At 37.3% G+C, this 19,736-nt stretch overlaps 1 protein-coding gene across 1 annotated transcript; it reads right to left on the bottom strand.

The window, feature by feature from the left end:
* Window positions 1-11,067: 11,067 nt before the first annotated feature.
* Window positions 11,068-14,845, bottom strand: LOC311278078 (E3 ubiquitin-protein ligase NEURL3-like). The gene is made up of 4 exons (XM_084388659.1): window positions 14,737-14,845; window positions 13,607-14,119; window positions 11,539-11,685; window positions 11,068-11,452 (listed from the first exon to the last, which is right to left on the bottom strand). The coding sequence occupies exons 1-4, from the start codon at window positions 14,753-14,755 to the stop codon at window positions 11,277-11,279; spliced, it is 855 nt and encodes a 284-aa protein (XP_084244785.1). The 5' UTR covers window positions 14,756-14,845; the 3' UTR covers window positions 11,068-11,276.
* Between the last annotated feature and the right edge of the window lie 4,891 nt (window positions 14,846-19,736).

The raw sequence follows: 19,736 nt of genomic DNA, 5'->3' as shown, positions 1-19,736 counted from the left end.
TATGGGGGATTTGTTGCTCTTTAAATGCATGTGTTGTGGTTTGCACCTAAACACGAGGATACTATTGGAAGGAGTGACTAGGGGCGGAGCCCTGGAAAGTTTTATTTGAGGATGACTACTATTCCTCGGCAGTCGGCACTAAAATGACAGCAATAACTGCTCGGAAAATTTGAGATATTTAGTAATCCATTCGTTTTTTGTACGTATAAACTGGTAAGCAAAAGAAAGTATTTGGGTATTTTATTTATTTTTGTCTAATAGTAATGCAAGATTGCTAGCAATGCTATACCCAATGCCTGTAGTTGACTTTCAACTTCTAGTGAGTATAAATGCTAAAACAGCTAATAACCTAAAGATACAATAGTAAATATTTGGTTCAGAAATATGTATCAGTTATTCAGTTATATACAGACGGATCTAAAGATCATGAAACAGGACATACAGCATCAGCAGTGTACATGATTTAGGAACAAAATAGCAAAAAGAACAACTAATATCAGTCTATTCAACAGAAATGCTTGCAATATTGCTGGCTCTTCAGTGGGTGCAGAGACCAAATACCTGGTCATATTATGTTCAGACTCTTTTGCAGCATTTTCAAGTTTAAAGAGTGGGAAATCATCAGATAGATTATCAGATTTTACAACGTTTGTTCAGAATACAGCAAACAAGAACAGTTATTTTATTAGTAAGAATACCTGCTCATATAGGGGTAGAAGGAAATGAAGTGGTGGACCAAAAAGCAAAACAAGCATTAAAACACTCAAACTTAGAGTTAAATGTTCTAATGAGTAAATTGGAAATAAAAGGGCTAATTAAAGGATATGTGGCAAAGAAAACGGGACAGTGAAAATAAAGGACGACATCTATATAATATTCAGAGAATAGTTGGGAACGAGAGGAGAGGTTTTGGGAATAGAAGGGAAGATAGCTTAATATCACATCTCAGAAATTGGGCACTCTGCTCTTATTAACCAGTCACTACATGACTGGAAAAGCTGAATCTGGATGTTGTGTCAGATGTGATCTTCCTGAAACAGTCGAGCATGTTTTGATAAAGTGTCCAAGTGGTCAGGGGTGTTCACTGATATGCTCACACAAAAATCGCTGCAAAAGATGCTTTCCAACAGGTGTTTTACCATTCGTTGTAAAACTGTGGACCTATTTTTCCAAACGCCTCACACCCGTACATTCTTCCGTTGAGAGCTTGAATAATAGACACTCCAGCCCAGTTGAGCCCAACCGGCGGAGTAATACCGTACCTCACAGCACATCCAATACAAGTCAATGGAGTTGGACAAAAACTACGATAAAACCTGTTGGAAAGCATCTTTTGCAGCGATTTTTGTGTGAGCATATCAGTGAACACCCCTGACCACTCGGTGAGTTTCACGTCTTTGTAAACGAAAGTTTAATGCGTTTTAGGAAGGATTGTTCCAGTGCACCTATACAACCATTGTGCAGGTGGGGGGGTGATACCACAGAAACCGAAAATTCTCGGGCCAAATTTCAATCTTAACCATTGTATTTCATCAGAAACGATCTGAAAACAGGGCTTTAAGTGTAAAATACCGAACTTATGAAGGATCAGACTTCACATGATACGGGAGACCATTCCAAAGCTTGGGTCCAGCGACAGAAAAGGCCCGATCACCCTTTGATTTGTAGCGACACCGAGACACATTTAAGAGGAAGTGATTGGAAGATAAGTGCCTTGAGTAACTGTTTTGAGTATCTGGGTCACATGACTTTAAAATTGTTACATTTTCTGTGGGCATTTTGTCAGTCTGACCCATGTCCGCCCATGGAGCTGAACATTCTGACTTTGCGGAAAGTAGTTACATATTAAAATTACTTTTCTTGAGTAAAGCAACTAAAGCAATACAACTGCTAATATTAATTGTGAACATTGTCTTAAGTTATATATTGTTCAGGCTGTTGTGTGCCACATTTTGAATAGTCTGTAACCCCGGGGATACGTTGCCAGATTAGGGTAAAAAAAAAAAGAAGATAATCCACAATATTGACAATCAGTGGCATCGCTAATAACTTGACCCCTGTACAGTTTATTACATTATTGGTCACTGGGTGGGGGGTTGTAATGGGGATGATTGGGAAAATACCTGGAAAAATCATTGCCAAGAACACTCAGTCCCTCACGTATGGCAAGAGATGACCATTGAATGACCAAGAGTCGGATACGACTCGGGAAATGGGACAGATGTGTTGCTGACTATTGTTGCACCAGTTTACTTTCACTTTTACTCTTTTGCTTTTGTGTTTCATTCTTGTCATATATTTTTGTAATTCAATAAACTTTTGTCATTTCTTGACTGTGAATGCAGAAATTAACAAATACACTGGACAAGCAATGTGTATAACTCGATCAATTGAGTGTTATTCACTTTGCCATTCAGACATTTCAATGAGCCATTTGTGCAATTCCAGTTTTTCTAAAAGTAGGGCTATTTCCTGGATCAAGGGCACTTTTTTCAGGGTTCTGTCACTGTCACAGCCCTGACACTCCTGTTTTGTCTTGTCTGTGTGTCTTGTTTCCTGTGTTTTCATGTCATGTTTTGTCTTGTGTTGTGTTGCATGCACATGCAGCTTGTGTTTTTCACTGGCTGCGTGCTTTCATGTTTTCTTGTGGCACATGGCTGGTGAATGTGTTGAATTGATTGTCATGTTTCCTTGTGCCATCTGTTCTCCTGTCATTGTCTAACCCCACCAATCTTGTTACCTGATTATTGATTCATTTGCCCCACCTGTCCTCCCTCGTTATCTGCTCTCCATATTTATTCTCCCTGTGTTTGCAGTTCTGTGCTGGTTCGTCATCGTAATACCCTGTTGTGTCAAGTCAAGTCAAGTAAAGTCAAGTCATCCCCTCCCCCTCGGGGTAGTTTTTGTTTGCATTTTGTTTTATTTTTATTATTAATAAAGACCCATTGTTCTGCACTTGAGTCCTCACTCCTTTCACCTACTCAAAACCTGACAATTTTAGCTTGTGTTTTGCTCTTTGGTGGGTTTAAAGCTCAAGAGCTTTGCAAAGCAGTCAACAACAAAAACACAGTTGTATTTCAATTTCATTTTGAGTGTTTATACATTTATGATATAATTTACTCATTCAATCATTCACTAATCTCATGATAACCACCATTTGATAGGGATACTAAGGAAGACTTTAGAAACAGAGGGCTTTAATACACAGAGAACAGCTGGGGCAAATGAACTCAATAGCCGCGTTTCCATTACCCTTCAAATTGCGCAAATTGAAATTGCGAATTGAAAATACGCCCAATGGAAACAAGTCAATTTTGCAAAAACTCCCATTTATCGCAAAAAAAAAAAAAAAAAAGTTTACGCTCGCATGAGGTGGTTTTTCAGTCAATTCGAAAAAGAATTATTTCGCAAAACTGCAATGGAAACAGTTTTTTGCGCATTTACAGGTCACCTGACCTGACGTAGATGACGCGGTATGTTTGGACAGAATACGAGACAGAGTTCTTTATTAAATTCATATAAGACAAGAGAATTACAGGAATAATGGATTCTAAACCTCAAATAAATGCCACAATCAAGACCTCGAAGCAGAAATGAGGGAGAAACACCCAGAAACACCCCATATACATGTGCCGCTCACAAGTTAAAGGGTCGTTAATGGTCCAATATCCCCTTATCTGTTTTTACTAGTTTCCCAGATATTTCTATCTTATGTTTCTAATAGTGGTCTTTGTGGTATCTCTATTGCTGACAAACAGATACTCATCAGTCAGTTGGCTGATGATACCACTCTTTTTTTGCATGATGCTAATCAAGTTCCGTTAGCACTAGAATATATCCAGCAATTCTCCAAAGCTTCAGGCTTAGTCTTGAACCTTTCGAAATGTGAACTCATGTCCATCAAAGAGTGTAATTTATCACAAATTTGTAATATTCAAATTAGAGATCAGGTATCATATTTAGGTATTATTATAACAAAAAATGACCTAGAAAGATGCTCTGTAAATTTTAATCCATTAATTGAGAGTAGGCTAGGCTACACAGAAAAAACTGTATGGCTCCAGCTCCAGCGAGATCTGTCATTAAAGGGAAGAATTTTACTAGCCAAAGCTGAGGGCTTGTCACGGTTAACATACGCTGCTCTTTCTTTGAGTGTTGACACCGCCATTCTTAAAAAAATTGATACCATGCTCCTCAACTTTGTTTGGAAGAATAAAATCTGACATGTTGTCAGAAAATCTGTACTTATGAACACTATAGAGTAGGGGGGGTTAAACTTTCTTGATTTTACCACTTTAAACAACACCACAATAAACTGGATAAAAAACTTTATCAATAAGCCTGCATCCATCTGGAATTTGATCCCTAATGTTATTTTTTCCAAACTAGGGGGTTTAAAATTCTTATTAACCTGTAATTATAGCATAATGAAAAATTTTCATAGGCAAATGTTATTAGCTTGGTCCCTCATCTTTAAACACAAATTTACTCCTCACTCTTATATAATTTGGAATAATAAGGACCTACTGTATAAACATAAATCTCTTTTCTTTGATAACTGGGTTAGTAATGGAATTATTTTTGTATCTCAACTTTTCAATCAAAATGGTTCAATTTGTAATTATTCTGAGTTCTTGGTAAAGCATGGAATTCCTGTTACTCCAAAAGAGTCGTGGCTGATGCAGTGCCACAAGGAGTTATCATGCTTTATAAAGGATCTCTTTGTCGCTCAGTGGATCTGTGTAAGACATTTATAGGTAAACAATGCCTTTCTTCATCTAAATCCAAAAACAATAAGAGAATTCGAGTCTTGTTTCAGGAGGGGTCTGTTTCTGTGCCTTATGTAATTTCTTATTGGAATGGTTTTGTAAGTGATATTCCATGGAAAAAAGTTTGGACATTACCTCACAAATACCTGATAACTAACAAAACGAGAGAAATTAGCTTTAGATTAATTCATAGGTTTTACCCAGGTAAGTGCTTTCTCAAAAGACTTAAGAATGACATTGATACCCTCTGTTCTTTCTGTTCAGAAAAACCTGAGACTGCTTTACATTTATTTTGGAACTGCTCTTTCACAGTGACATTTTGGTGTGACATTTGTGATTTTATCAATGTGAATCCTAACTTTGAATTAACATATAGAAATGTAATTTTTGGTTTTCATGAATGTGAAAAGAAAAGTGATATTTATTTTATAAACCTTATTTTTCTGTTAGCTAAATTTCACATTCACAAATGTAAATTTTCTAAATGCAATCCTCTTTTTTTGAGATTTAAACATGAAATGAAAATATACTTTGAGTCTATTGAGTTTTCTAAAAACTTAAAAGCTATGAGAACAGTGGCTGTGTTCAAGGACTTGGCACTTAATCTGGACTGAAAGACTGAAGGAACTTAGTCTGGACAGAGGGTCTCAGGAGTATGGTTGTAATGTAATGACAATGATGATGGCTGTTGTTAATGTTTTTGTGGGGGTTTTTTTGGTTTTTTTTGAACATTACACATATGATGTTTGTCAATTTAAAAGATAATTATGAAAGTCAAGAAAGTCGCAGTTTGTCATAAAACAGAAGAGTAACATTTAGATTTATGTGAAAATCGCTCAATGAACTACATCTCTCGTCTCGCACTATGTACGTCACCGTTGCTCGTATGTGTGCACTGTGCAGTCTGGTACAAAACACTCAGGCATGACGGCGTAATGTTACGATTATAACGTAAGACAATAGAAAAAATGACAGACGTTAGCTTCAGTAAAGTTAGCTTCATTCATTGAGAGAAAAGGTATTGACGTCACATGTGCGCCTTTTGGGTTTGTAGTCTTTGTAATTACGTATTTTCACAGTCTTATACCTCAACAATTTTACATCAAACTGCGACTTTCTTGACTTTAAAATGTATCTTTTAAATTGACAAACATCATAAGTGTAATTCAGGGCACAATTCAAACGAGATCAAAATATTTGTTGCCTCTGGCCATTGACAATATTTTTCTGAATTAAGGTCCCATGGTGTTCAACCGGAAGGGGAGGGACTTAGGCTCTCTATAGTTTTTTTGTCAACATTTAGAAAAGAATCGCAAAAGTTTTGCGCAAATCTGTAATGGAAACGCGCCTAATGACAGTAACCATAGTAACTAACAGGATACAGCTGAACCAAATGAACTAATGAAGGAGGAGTGGCTAGAAACTGAACAATGAACACAGAGAAAGTCCAAACACAAACAGAAACGCGACATATAGGGCCTCAAACTATCTTTTTGCCACACCTGCCAATGGCCGGTGACTTTATATTATATATATATATAATATTTTTTACCAGCCGTGAAACTGTTTTGGCAAAAACAGGCAGTTATGACACCTAAACCTAACACTGCAGTGAAAATTCACAATTTCAATAGCACATCTAAACCGAACTTAACTAATATAAATTTAAAACATTATTAAAGACAATTAACAGTAGTTTTCAGGTAGACAGTGAATAAAGTAATTAAATACAAAATAAATAATACTGGATAGTCTTCACTGTATCAATTAACAGATGAATGCATATTAAAGTTACAAAAGTTTTTCAGTCAAGAGCAGTGAGTGATTTTTTTTCATTGTCTTTTGTTGTTTGATTAACATTAAAAACAGACTGAAGCAGAAATATTAGGCTGCTGTCTCTTTAAGACTTAATGCACGATTCAATATACACAAGCGTGCTTTCTCTACTGTTTCTTCTACTTGTTAAGGGTTAATGACACACCTTTTGTTTTATGATGCGTCATTTTAAACACCTTTTACCTCATTTTAATTATTCTCAGGTTAGGTAAAGTAAGTCAAATCTGTCCTAAATAATAAGCATTTGAATTTCCATACTTACGATATTTAGATTACAGAAGACTTCTCCGTGGTTAGTTCAGCTCAATCTTTTGTAAAACAGAGACTTATGGCAGGTGAGCTTCTTAATTTCAATTATATATATTTTTTATTAAATACAGGTTAACTAGTTTACATAAAAGGTACTAATATATGAAATAAAAGTAAATCAAAACCAAATAATTTACAAGCTTTTAACTTCATGAGGCACAATGGCAAGGCATCTAACACCGGAGAGGCCATCCTTGGTGAATCAGCGTCTGACTGGACATGTCATTCCAGCTCTTTTTAAAATCCATCAACATTTTGACATCTTCAGAAATTCCCTCCGGGAAACTCCCAAAAACTTGTTCATAGGTAAACCCCTCCTGGAAACCCCCAAGGACTTGGTCATTAAAGCTTTTGCTTCTTCGTCCTCCATCTTCTGGACCCTTTCTTCAACGCATTCTGTATCTCGTCCGCAACACGTAGATGGTATTGCTTGCATTTTTCTTCTTTCTTTGGCAAAGCTCTTTCTAATACATTTTCAATTTCTCTCTACTCTGCCATATGCTTAATAAATGCTTACAAGATTCAGTGTGGTATGTTTTTCTTTATAAACAATTTTCTCAATAAATGATTTTACAACAACAACTTCTGGTGTCTTGCTTTCCATTATATAAGGTTACCACTATGGTTGACTTCAATACATAATTGCTTCATACACAAAAAGGCATATTTATAATAGAAAAAATGTGCATATTCCATAACACTTTCTACTTTAGTGTTTTTTAAGCTCTACGATTGCCATTTTCAGTCTTGGTTAATGCACCTATGAATCATCCTGCGGAGTCAATTTCCTCAGACAGGGACACATAAATGGCCAAAAGTGTAGATACCAAAACCTTATTCCAGCTACACCCTTTTCTAACAGGTGCATAAAACCAAGTAGTTATGCCCATGAACATACATGTAAAGTAGAGTGCATCTTGATATGCTTGAGGGACATCGTCCAAAATCAGACATCACTGACGCTCTTGTGTCTGAATGGGATCAAATCCTTGCAGCCTTTTACAGAAGAGTAGAAGCTGTTAGAACAGCAGAAGAGAAGACCAGCTCCCTATTAACATCCATCATTTTTAAATTAAATGTTAAAATTTTACTTTTGGCCAGAGGTGGAAAGTTACAAAGTACATTTACTTGAGTACTGTACTTAAGTACACTTTTTGAGTATCTGTACTTTACTTGAGTATCATTTTCTTCTGGAAACTTTTGACTTTAACTTCACTACATTTGAAAGACAAATATCGTACTTTTTACTCCACTACAATTCTGTCATGGTCCTTGAGTTAGAAAGTAGTAACGTCACTAAGGGGATGATTTTGGTTGCAGGGGTTGCATTTTGGTCGGAGATGAAAGTCAGTTTGACGTCAAAAAAACGACGTCGGATTGATGTCAGCATCCGACGTCGGACATTTGGATTTCTGGTTGGAAATAAAAATCGCGTTGACGTCAGAACCCGACTGATGTTGGTTTCTGACATCAACCTCATTTTCATTTTCAACGTTGGGTTTGGTCTTCTAAATGCGAATTTTGTCATTGTTTTGGAGCACACTATAGATAACAGTAAGGCTAACATAAGCCAAAAAAACTTTAAATAGGGCAATATTTGAGGGAACAGCCATTCGGGTGTCCGAAACCATTGTGGACATTATTGCACGTATTTATTTATTGCACCATTAATGAACTTATTCAATCTCACATTCAATCCCACTACTGGAACTGTGTTCTAGAAATAAATTTGATATTGATATGAGGCTAGGCACGCATAGATTCAGAGGCATAAGGTACAGTAAGTATTACATACAACAATGCAACAATAATAAAACAATGCATTGACATTTACTTTTTACTTTTGATACTTAAGTAGTACTTCTGTACTTTTACTTAAGTAAAAATCGGCCTTCACAACTTTACTTGTAACGGAGTAATATTTGACCAGTAGTATCTGTACTTTCACACAAGTAAGGAAGTTGTGTACTTTGTCCACCTCTGCTTTTGGCCACATCTATTTCCCTAAAAACATTTCTGAACTGAACTGACTCAGAGCTTACTTCAGGTCAAGGGTACGGCTGTCAATACAACTACTGTGGATGAATGGATGCGTTCTTAAGTTAATGATAAGTTTTTTATTATAATGCGATAATGTTTTCAAAATAACCTACCGAATTTATTGATATTGTCCATAAATACAGGATGTTCATCTCTACATGGTGTAAAGCTTATCTTAAGATAAGCTTCATAGATAAAGTATAAAAGTAAATAAGTTTATAAAGATGCTCAGAGAAATGTGTGTGTGTGTGGTGGGGTGGGGTGGGGAGGTGGGTATTATGCAGTTGGACAGGACATCATTTTAATTTACTAATTAATTTTCATATGAGTATGTATGTGCTGTATTGAAATATTTACATTTTGATAGTGAACATATTAATATGACTAACCCTATTTTCAAACAGTCAAAATGCTCTGGTTTCAAATATGTTGCCAGAAAAAAAAAAGCTATTGTTTTATCCCACTTGATGTAGATGAGGTCTGCACAGGTCCAGCATCCTTCCAGGTATGTTTATTCCTAATAAATGTGTTTTCTTTCCTGCCATAACAGTTTTAGATGAACTTCAACCTGTAATAAAATATCATACAGGTTGAAGAGAACCATTCTCAATCTTCTCAAGTTATAAAAGTCTTAAATAGACTTGTGCAATTTGTTTCATTTATTACCTTATTACGGATTCAGAATTAATCACCTGTAAAATTCTGGGAATTTCACAGGATGCAGTTCTGAAGATATGTCTGCTATGTCTCATCATGTTGGAAATGTAGGCCTACTAGGATAAAGGGGTGCGTTCCCTGAAACCAACTGTGGTTGCAAGTTCTGTCGTTACCAACACAATTAAAAGGAACTTGCGACCATATTTGGCTAACGATGCTTTTGGGAAACGCACACCTGACCATGTCAGTTGGTCCCTGACTCTTTTAGTTGCCCTCTACATCTATATTTCTATATGGGTCTCTTATATTTACATTTTCAGAATGTGTTTTAGTGTGTTAAACAATATATTTTAAATTAAACTTTACTCCTTTATTTTCAACCGCCCGTTTGAATCTGATTCAATTCCTTAATGACAAGTCACTAAGTATTTTATTGGTTTATTCCACGGGTTTAACCGAGGAACAAGTTTACAACGAGTCACTAAGCATTTCAAGGAAATCACATGTCAGTTTATCTTATTATTTTGTTTGACTTTTATCATGTGAGCACTCTGCATCAACATCTTTCACTCTGAAAGAGAGGAAACGGTCTTCTGGGAGGAAATAGTTTGCAACGTATCCAGTATTTTTCCTACAGCATGAGCAACAGTGGGGTTGGCGCTTCTGAGGAGCTGGAGTGGTCGTGGCCTGGAGGAGGAGAGTCAATGGACAACTTTCTACGTGTGCCTCGTAAACCAACCACATTACAGCCTGACAGTAAATCACTGTACGCGGATATCTATTTGCTATCTCTAAAATGGCAAGGCTTGTGGGTTGCTCTCATTCAGTGCTGAGAATTTACCAACATTAATTAAAACCTTTTAGCCAAATGAATGAAAATTGTATATGCAATTAAAATAAAAATAAAATACATATTTAAATAAAAAATTGTGGGAAAAGTCATGTCCTGAGAACACACTTTTAATCTTTAACTTTGACAATTACAATTTTTCAGGTATTACACGGGTCAGTGTGGTTTTATTGAGTTCACTTTTAACCCAACAGCTAAAAGAAAAATATGATACTGGAATTTTAGTTCGTAGGACATTATTCACAAATATTATTCTAATTTAAGAGCATTTTGAACTAGATGTTTGAAAACAATAAACCAACTATAGAAGCACACGATTGTCAAATAAGACTTTTGCAAACGGTTTAAACTTCCCTGTGTGTCAACCCCCCCCCCCCCCCCCCCCCCCCCCCCACACACACACTTTTAAGTGTAGGGTTCTTCTGCAGCACTGAAAGTCACATTGTTGAACATGAGCGTCATAAAAGAGATGACGAATAACTGAGCATAAAAAGTCAGTCCTACAAACTGTTTACATAAAATGCATTTAATACAAAATTAAAAAACATTGCTTATATTACATATTTACAATACATACACATATATTTAAATCATATTACATATATATTTACATAATAGATTAAGAACATAATCTGATACTTTCCATAAATAATCAGATTGTAAAATAATTTACAAATGAGAAATAGTGCAACTAGAGAGAATACAAAATATAATAAAAACATGTGCACAGTGCAGTGATAGATTTGTACATTAAAGCAATTCTGAAATGAATTGTACAAAATACATTCAACAAACCAGTTTAAATGGGATGAAAACTAGTCATATGGTTGTAAGGAACCCAAGGGATGACGACACAGAGGACAGGTCCCAAACGTTATGAACACCCTCATGGCGCACGGACTACAAACACATGTATGACCACAGCTCAAACGAATGTTTGCCACATCACTGTAACACACTACACATTCCTCACAGTCAGGAGTTTCATGATCTGAGGGGGAAAAGAGAAGAGATGAGGTGCTGAAACTACATGTACTCGATCATGCAATGACTGTCATGCACTTATGAGATTCTTACCTGTGTTGAGGAGATTAGGGTCTCTCTGCTCCAGCATGCTCATTTTTTCCTTCTTTATTTGTAACATTTCTTTATCTTCAGTGTGTTTGATGTGTGTGAGAGCAGGACAGGACCTCCTGGTGAAGATGCAACGTCTCTTTTTGGAGCCTATAACGCGGATACACAGATCACATACACTGTTAGGCAGGGGAAAAAAGAACTAGGCATATATTTATGTCCCTGGTTTGCTTAAGCCTCAGGGCCACAAAGGTTCTGTGAAATCTTGAAAGAAAGAAGAAGATTTTACCTAATGTATTTTTAGAGTGGTCAAAGTTAACATGTTAAGATACTAATTAAATTAAATTATATAGAGTGGGTACGGAAAGTATTCAGACCCCCTTAAATTTTTCACTCTTTGTTATATTGCAGCCATTTGCTAAAATCATTTAAGTTCATTTTTTTTCCTCATTATTGTACACACAGCACCCCACATTGACAGAAAAACACCGAATTGTTGACATTTTTGCACATTTATTAAAAAAGAAAAACTGAAATATCACATGGTCCTAAGTATTCAGACCCTTTGCTGTGACACTCATATATTTAAGAGCAAATGAGAATCATGAGGTCAAAGGAACTGCCTGAAGAGCTCAGAGACAGAATTGTGGCAAGGCACAGATCTGGCCAAGGTTACAAAAAAAATTCTGCTGCACTTAAGGTTCCTAAGAGCACAGTGGCCTCCATAATCCTTAAATGGAAGACGTTTGGGACGACCAGAACCCTTCCTAGAGCTGGCCGTCCGGCCAAACTGAGCTATCGGGGGAGAAGAGCCTTGGTGAGAGAGGTAAAGAAGAACCCAAAGATCACTGTGGCTGAGCTCCAGAGATGCAGTCGGGAGATGGGAGAAAGTTGTAGTAAGTCAACCATCACTGCAGCCATCCACCAGTCGGGGCTTTATGGCAGAGTGGCCCGACGGAAGCCTCTCCTCAGTGCAAGACACATGAAAGCACACCTGAAGGACTCCAAGATGGTGATAAATAAGATTCTCTGGTCTGATGAGACCAAGATAGAACTTTTTGGCCTTAATTCTAAGCGGTATGTGTGGAGAAAACCAAGCACTGCTCATCACCTGTCCAATACAGTCTCAACAGTGAAGCATGGTTGCAGCATCATGCTGTGGGGGTGTTTTTCAGCTGCAGGGACAGGACGACTGGTTGCAATCGAGGGAAAGATGAATGCGGCCAAGTACAGGGATATCCTGGACGAAAACCTTCTACAGAGTGCTCCGGACCTCAGACTGGGCCGAAGGTTCACCTTCCAACAAGACAATGACCCTAAGCACACAGCTAAAATAACGAAGGAGTGGCTTCACAACAACTCCGTGACTGTTCTTGAATGGCCCAGCCAGAGCCCTGATTTAAACCCAATTGAACATCTCTGGAGAGACCTGAAAATGGCTGTCCACCAACGTTTACCATTCAACCTGACAGAACTGGAGAGGATCTGCAAGGAGGAATGGCAGAGGATACCCAAATCCAGGTGTGAAAAACTTGTTGCATCTTTCCCAAAAAGACTCATGGCTGTATTAGATCAAAAGGGTGTTTCTACTAAATACTGAGCAAAGGGTCTGAATACTTAGGACCATGTGATATTTCAGTTTTTCTTTTTTAATAAATGTGCAAAAATGTCAACAAATCTGTGTTTTTCTGTCAATGTGGGGTGCTGTGTGTACAATGAGGAAGAAAAAATTAACTTAAATGATTTTAGCAAATGGCTGCAATATAACAAAGAGTGAAAAATTTAAGGGGGTCTGAATACTTTCTGTACCCACTATATATATATATAATCAAAAAGTAAATAAAAGAAAATAAAAAAATACTTGCCTATTTCTAACAGAAAGTGTTATGGCGGTGCAATGATGAATGAGATCCTAATCAGGTTATTTTTGTGCTACTACAGTATATTTTTTGGAAGTAATCAAAATGTAGCACAAAATATAGAACAAAAATAACCAGCTTTTTTCGACAAAAAAAAAAAAAAAAACCTTTGTTATGCCCTCAGAACACAAATGATACATCAGAAGCCTCACCAAGCATCATCACTGACGTGGTCTGTCCATAGACGTCCACCATCGCCCAGACGGGCCACTTGGCGTTCAGAGCGGTTTGTGTGGTTTGCTCTGTCTGTGTTCTGCCATCAGAGCTCCGTATGCGCAGACAGCCGTTCTTCTTCAACCAGAACTGAATCTCTGAGCCAGGGCGACAAATGCCCACGGGAACCACCACCGCCGCGAACAGTGGAGATTGGGTCAAGTCTGGGATGGCCAGAGGGGGTAAAGTTGTCTGCTCGGGTAAAATATGCGTGAATCCAACCCGCAGTGCTCCGTGCCAACGCCGCACGCAGTGCTTGACGACTCTCAGGCAAACTTTCTCCTGTATCTTCACCTGTCGCCCGCTGAACGTCAGTCCGTGGCAGAATGATGAACTGTCCCTGGTGACGCGACGACCCCCGTCACTCAGCGTTATCAGAGGACCCTTCACTTCTGAGTGGAAACAAATCGCTCTCAGGCTCCCGTGCGCGTGACACACGCACTTCACTTTCTCTGGAAAAGAAATAAAGGGTTTGTCATTTGAAATTCATATCTAAGTGACCACGCGGTGTGTTGTGGACATTTCTGTTATGATTCATTTGTCTTTTTTGCAATACACGCAAATACTTAAAAACGCAATACATGTAGGCCACTGTACAGTAATTTGCAAAATAATTTAACTGGTTCTTTGTTCGGTTCAAAAGAACCGATTTGCGAACTTAGTCGTTCCAGCTGTTCAACTCACTGACGGCAATAGCGCTTTATAGCCACTAGAGGCCGCCGCTGCTCAACTGTCAAAATCACTATTTTGGACAGTTTCGTTTCAAGCATCACGTTACGCACATTATTATCGAGCTCAGATTCTACAATGTTGCACGGTAAATAATAATTTTATATTATTGACGCATAATATAATCTATTTATTTATTGACAATTTTATTGTATAAATTACTGTAAACTAATTGGTTGGTTAACGTTCTTAAAACAAAAATAAATTACATTTAGAAACTTGCTAATTAAAAAAATGTAAATAGCCTACCAACATAACTATTTTTAAGCTTGACATATTGCTTTTTCATTAAATTATATTGTTGAAAATTTACAATTTGGCTCTAGTGTCATCTTCTTACCTTTCGTTTTCTCTGTCATCCTGTTTTCTTAAGCAGCTCCTGATATCTTCTGCAGGCTACATTCGTTTCTATATCTAAGTATGGGGGATTTGTTGCTCTTTAAATGCATGTGTTGTGGTTTGCACCTAAACACGAGGATACTATTGGAAGGAGTGACTAGGGGCGGAGCCCTGGAAAGTTTTATTTGAGGATGACTACTATTCCTCGGCAGTCGGCACTAAAATGACAGCAATAACTGCTCGGAAAATTTGAGATATTTAGTAATCCATTCGTTTTTTGTACGTATAAACTGGTAAGCAAAAGAAAGTATTTGGGTATTTTATTTATTTTTGTCTAATAGTAATGCAAGATTGCTAGCAATGCTATACCCAATGCCTGTAGTTGACTTTCAACTTCTAGTGAGTATAAATGCTAAAACAGCTAATAACCTAAAGATACAATAGTAAATATTTGGTTCAGAAATATGTATCAGTTATTCAGTTATATACAGACGGATCTAAAGATCATGAAACAGGACATACAGCATCAGCAGTGTACATGATTTAGGAACAAAATAGCAAAAAGAACAACTAATATCAGTCTATTCAACAGAAATGCTTGCAATATTGCTGGCTCTTCAGTGGGTGCAGAGACCAAATACCTGGTCATATTATGTTCAGACTCTTTTGCAGCATTTTCAAGTTTAAAGAGTGGGAAATCATCAGATAGATTATCAGATTTTACAACGTTTGTTCAGAATACAGCAAACAAGAACAGTTATTTTATTAGTAAGAATACCTGCTCATATAGGGGTAGAAGGAAATGAAGTGGTGGACCAAAAAGCAAAACAAGCATTAAAACACTCAAACTTAGAGTTAAATGTTCTAATGAGTAAATTGGAAATAAAAGGGCTAATTAAAGGATATGTGGCAAAGAAAACGGGACAGTGAAAATAAAGGACGACATCTATATAATATTCAGAGAATAGCTGTGAACGAGCGGAGAGGTTTTGGGAATAGAAGGGAAGATAGCATAATATCACATCTCAGAAATTGGGCACTCTGCTCTTATTAACCAGTCACTACATGACTGGAAAACATGAATCTGGATGTTGTGTCAGATGTGATCTTCCTGAAACAGTCGAGCATGTTTTGATAAAGTGTCCAAGTGGTCAGGGGTGTTCACTGATATGCTCACACAAAAATCGCTGCAAAAGATGCTTTCCAACAGGTGTTTTACCATTCGTTGTAAAACTGTGGACCTATTTTTCCAAACGCCTCACACTCGTACATTCTTCCGTTGAGAGCTTGAATAATAGACACTCCAGCCCAGTTGAGCCCAACCGGCGGAGTAATACCGTACCTCACAGCACATCCAATACAAGTCAATGGAGTTGGACAAAAACTACGATAAAACCTGTTGGAAAGCATCTTTTGCAGCGATTTTTGTGTGAGCATATCAGTGAACACCCCTGACCACTCGGTGAGTTTCACGTCTTTGTAAACGAAAGTTTAATGCGTTTTAGGAAGGATTGTTCCAGTGCACCTATACAACCATTGTGCAGGTGGGGGGGTGATACCACAGAAACCGAAAATTCTCGGGCCAAATTTCAATCTTAACCATTGTATTTCATCAGAAACGATCTGAAAACAGGGCTTTAAGTGTAAAATACCGAACTTATGAAGGATCAGACTTCACATGATACGGGAGACCATTCCAAAGCTTGGGTCCAGCGACAGAAAAGGCCCGATCACCCTTTGATTTGTAGCGACACCGAGACACATTTAAGAGGAAGTGATTGGAAGATAAGTGCCTTGAGTAACTGTTTTGAGTATCTGGATTACATGACTTTAAAATTGTTACATTTTCTGTGGGCATTTTGTCAGTCTGACCCATGTCAGCCCATGGAGCTGAACATTCTGACTTTGCGGAAAGTAGTTACATATTAAAATTACTTTTCTTGAGTAAAGCAACTAAAGCAATACAACTGCTAATATTAATTGTGAACATTGTCTTAAGTTATATATTGTTCAGGCTGTTGTGTGCCACATTTTGAATAGTCTGTAACCCCGGGGATACGTTGCCAGATTAGGGTAAAAAAAAAAAAAGATAATCCACAATATTGACAATCAGTGGCATCGCTAATAACTTGACCCCTGTACAGTTTATTACATTATTGGTCACTGGGTGGGGGGTTGTAATGGGGATGATTGGGAAAATACCTGGAAAAATCATTGCCAAGAACACTCAGTCCCTCACGTATGGCAAGAGATGACCATTGAATGACCAAGAGTCGGATACGACTCGGGAAATGGGACAGATGTGTTGCTGACTATTGTTGCACCAGTTTACTTTCACTTTTACTCGTTTGCTTTTGTGTTTCATTCTTGTCATATATTTTTGTAATTCAATAAACTTTTGTCATTTCTTGACTGTGAATGCAGAAATTAACAAATACACTGGACAAGCAATGTGTATAACTCGATCAATTGAGTGTTATTCACTTTGCCATTCAGACATTTCAATGAGCCATTTGTGCAATTCCAGTTTTTCTAAAAGTAGGGCTATTTCCTGGATCAAGGGCACTTTTTTCAGGGTTCTGTCACTGTCACAGTCCTGACACTCCTGTTTTGTCTTGTCTGTGTGTCTTGTTTCCTGTGTTTTCATGTCATGTTTTGTCTTGTGTTGTGTTGCATGCACATGCAGCTTGTGTTTTTCACTGGCTGCGTGCTTTCATGTTTTCTTGTGGCACATGGCTGGTGAATGTGTTGAATTGATTGTCATGTTTCCTTGTGCCATCTGTTCTCCTGTCATTGTCTAACCCATCTTGTTACCTGATTATTGATTTATTTGCCCCACCTGTCCTCCCTCGTTATCTGCTCTCCATATTTATTCTCCCTGTGTTTGCAGTTCTGTGCTGGTTCGTCATCGTAATACCCTGTTGTGTCAAGTCAAGTCAAGTCAAGTCAAGTCAACTCATCCCCTCCCCCTCGGGGTAGTTTTTGTTTGCATTTTGTTTTATTTTTATTATTAATAAAGACCCATTGTTCTGCACTTGAGTCCTCACTCCTTTCACCTACTCAAAACCTGACAATTTTAGCTTGTGTTTTGCTCTTTGGTGGGTTTAAAGCTCAAGAGCTTTGCAAAGCAGTCAACAACAAAAACACAGTTGTATTTCAATTTCATTTTGAGTGTTTATACATTTATGATATAATTTACTCATTCAATCATTCACTAATCTCATGATAACCACCATTTGATAGGGATACTAAGGAAGACTTTAGAAACAGAGGGCTTTAATACACAGAGAACAGCTGGGGCAAATGAACTCAATAGCCGCGTTTCCATTACCCTTCAAATTGCGCAAATTGAAATTGCGAATTGAAAATACGCCCAATGGAAACAAGTCAATTTTGCAAAAACTCCCATTTATCGCAAAAAAAAAAAAAAAAGTTTACGCTCGCATGAGGTGGTTTTTCAGTCAATTCGAAAAAGAATTATTTCGCAAAACTGCAATGGAAACAGTTTTTTGCGCATTTACAGGTCACCTGACCTGACGTAGATGACGCGGTATGTTTGGACAGAATACGAGACAGAGTTCTTTATTAAATTCATATAAGACAAGAGAATTACAGGAATAATGGATTCTAAACCTCAAATAAATGCCACAATCAAGACCTCGAAGCAGAAATGAGGGAGAAACACCCAGAAACACCCCATATACATGTGCCGCTCACAAGTTAAAGGGTCGTTAATGGTCCAATATCCCCTTATCTGTTTTTACTAGTTTCCCAGATATTTCTATCTTATGTTAATAGTGGTCTTTGTGGTATCTCTATTGCTGACAAACAGATACTCATCAGTCAGTTGGCTGATGATACCACTCCTTTTTTGCATGATGCTAATCAAGTTCCGTTAGCACTAGAATATATCCAGCAATTCTCCAAAGCTTCAGGCTTAGTCTTGAACCTTTCGAAATGTGAACTCATGTCCATCAAAGAGTGTAATTTATCACAAATTTGTAATATTCAAATTAGAGATCAGGTATCATATTTAGGTATTATTACAACAAAAAATGACCTAGAAAGATGCTCTGTAAATTTGAATCCACTAATTGAGAGTAGGCTAGGCTACACAGAAAAAACTGTATGGCTCCAGCTCCAGCGAGATCTGTCATTAAAGGGAAGAATTTTACTAGCCAAAGCTGAGGGCTTGTCACGGTTAACATACGCTGCTCTTTCTTTGAGTGTTGACACCGCCATTCTTAAAAAAATTGATACCATGCTCCTCAACTTTGTTTGGAAGAATAAAATCTGACATGTTGTCAGAAAATCTGTACTTATGAACACTATAGAGTAGGGGGGGTTAAACTTTCTTGATTTTACCACTTTAAACAACACCTTTACAATAAACTGGATAAAAAACTTTATCAATAAGCCTGCATCTATCTGGAATTTGATCCCTAATGTTATTTTTTCCAAACTAGGGGGTTTAAAATTCTTATTAACCTGTAATTATAGCATAATGAAAAATTTTCATAGGCAAATGTTATTAGCTTGGTCCCTCATCTTTAAACACAAATTTACTCCTCACTCTTATATAATTTGGAATAATAAGGACCTAGCCTACTGTATAAACATAAATCTCTTTTCTTTGATAACTGGGTTAGTAATGGAATTATTTTTGTATCTCAACTTTTCAATCAAAATGGTTCAATTTGTAATTATTCTGAGTTCTTGGTAAAGCATGGAATTCCTGTTACTCCAAAAGAGTCGTGGCTGATGCAGTGCCACAAGGAGTTATCATGCTTTATAAAGGATCTCTTTGTCGCTCAGTGGATCTGTGTAAGACATTTATAGGTAAACAATGCCTTTCTTCATCTAAATCCAAAAACAATAAGAGAATTCGAGTCTTGTTTCAGGAGGGGTCTGTTTCTGTGCCTTATGTAATTTCTTATTGGAATGGTTTTGTAAGTGATATTCCATGGAAAAAAGTTTGGACATTACCTCACAAATACCTGA

This window comes from Rutilus rutilus (genome assembly GCF_951802725.1).
Source record: "Rutilus rutilus genome assembly, chromosome: 19".
In the NCBI taxonomy this organism is placed as follows: domain Eukaryota; kingdom Metazoa; phylum Chordata; class Actinopteri; order Cypriniformes; family Leuciscidae; genus Rutilus; species Rutilus rutilus.
Note: the sequence above shows the minus strand (reverse complement) of the source record. Positions and strands in the feature narration are given on the sequence as shown.

Excerpts from the sequence above, each read along its gene's own strand:
- LOC311278078 (XM_084388659.1), bottom strand. Across the intron at positions 11,686-13,606 it reads CACGTCAGTGATGATGCTTG|GCTCCAAAAAGAGACGTTGC; the intron begins GTGAGGCTTCTG and ends TCCGCGTTATAG. Across the intron at positions 11,453-11,538 it reads CCCTAATCTCCTCAACACAG|ATCATGAAACTCCTGACTGT; the intron begins GTAAGAATCTCA and ends TTTCCCCCTCAG.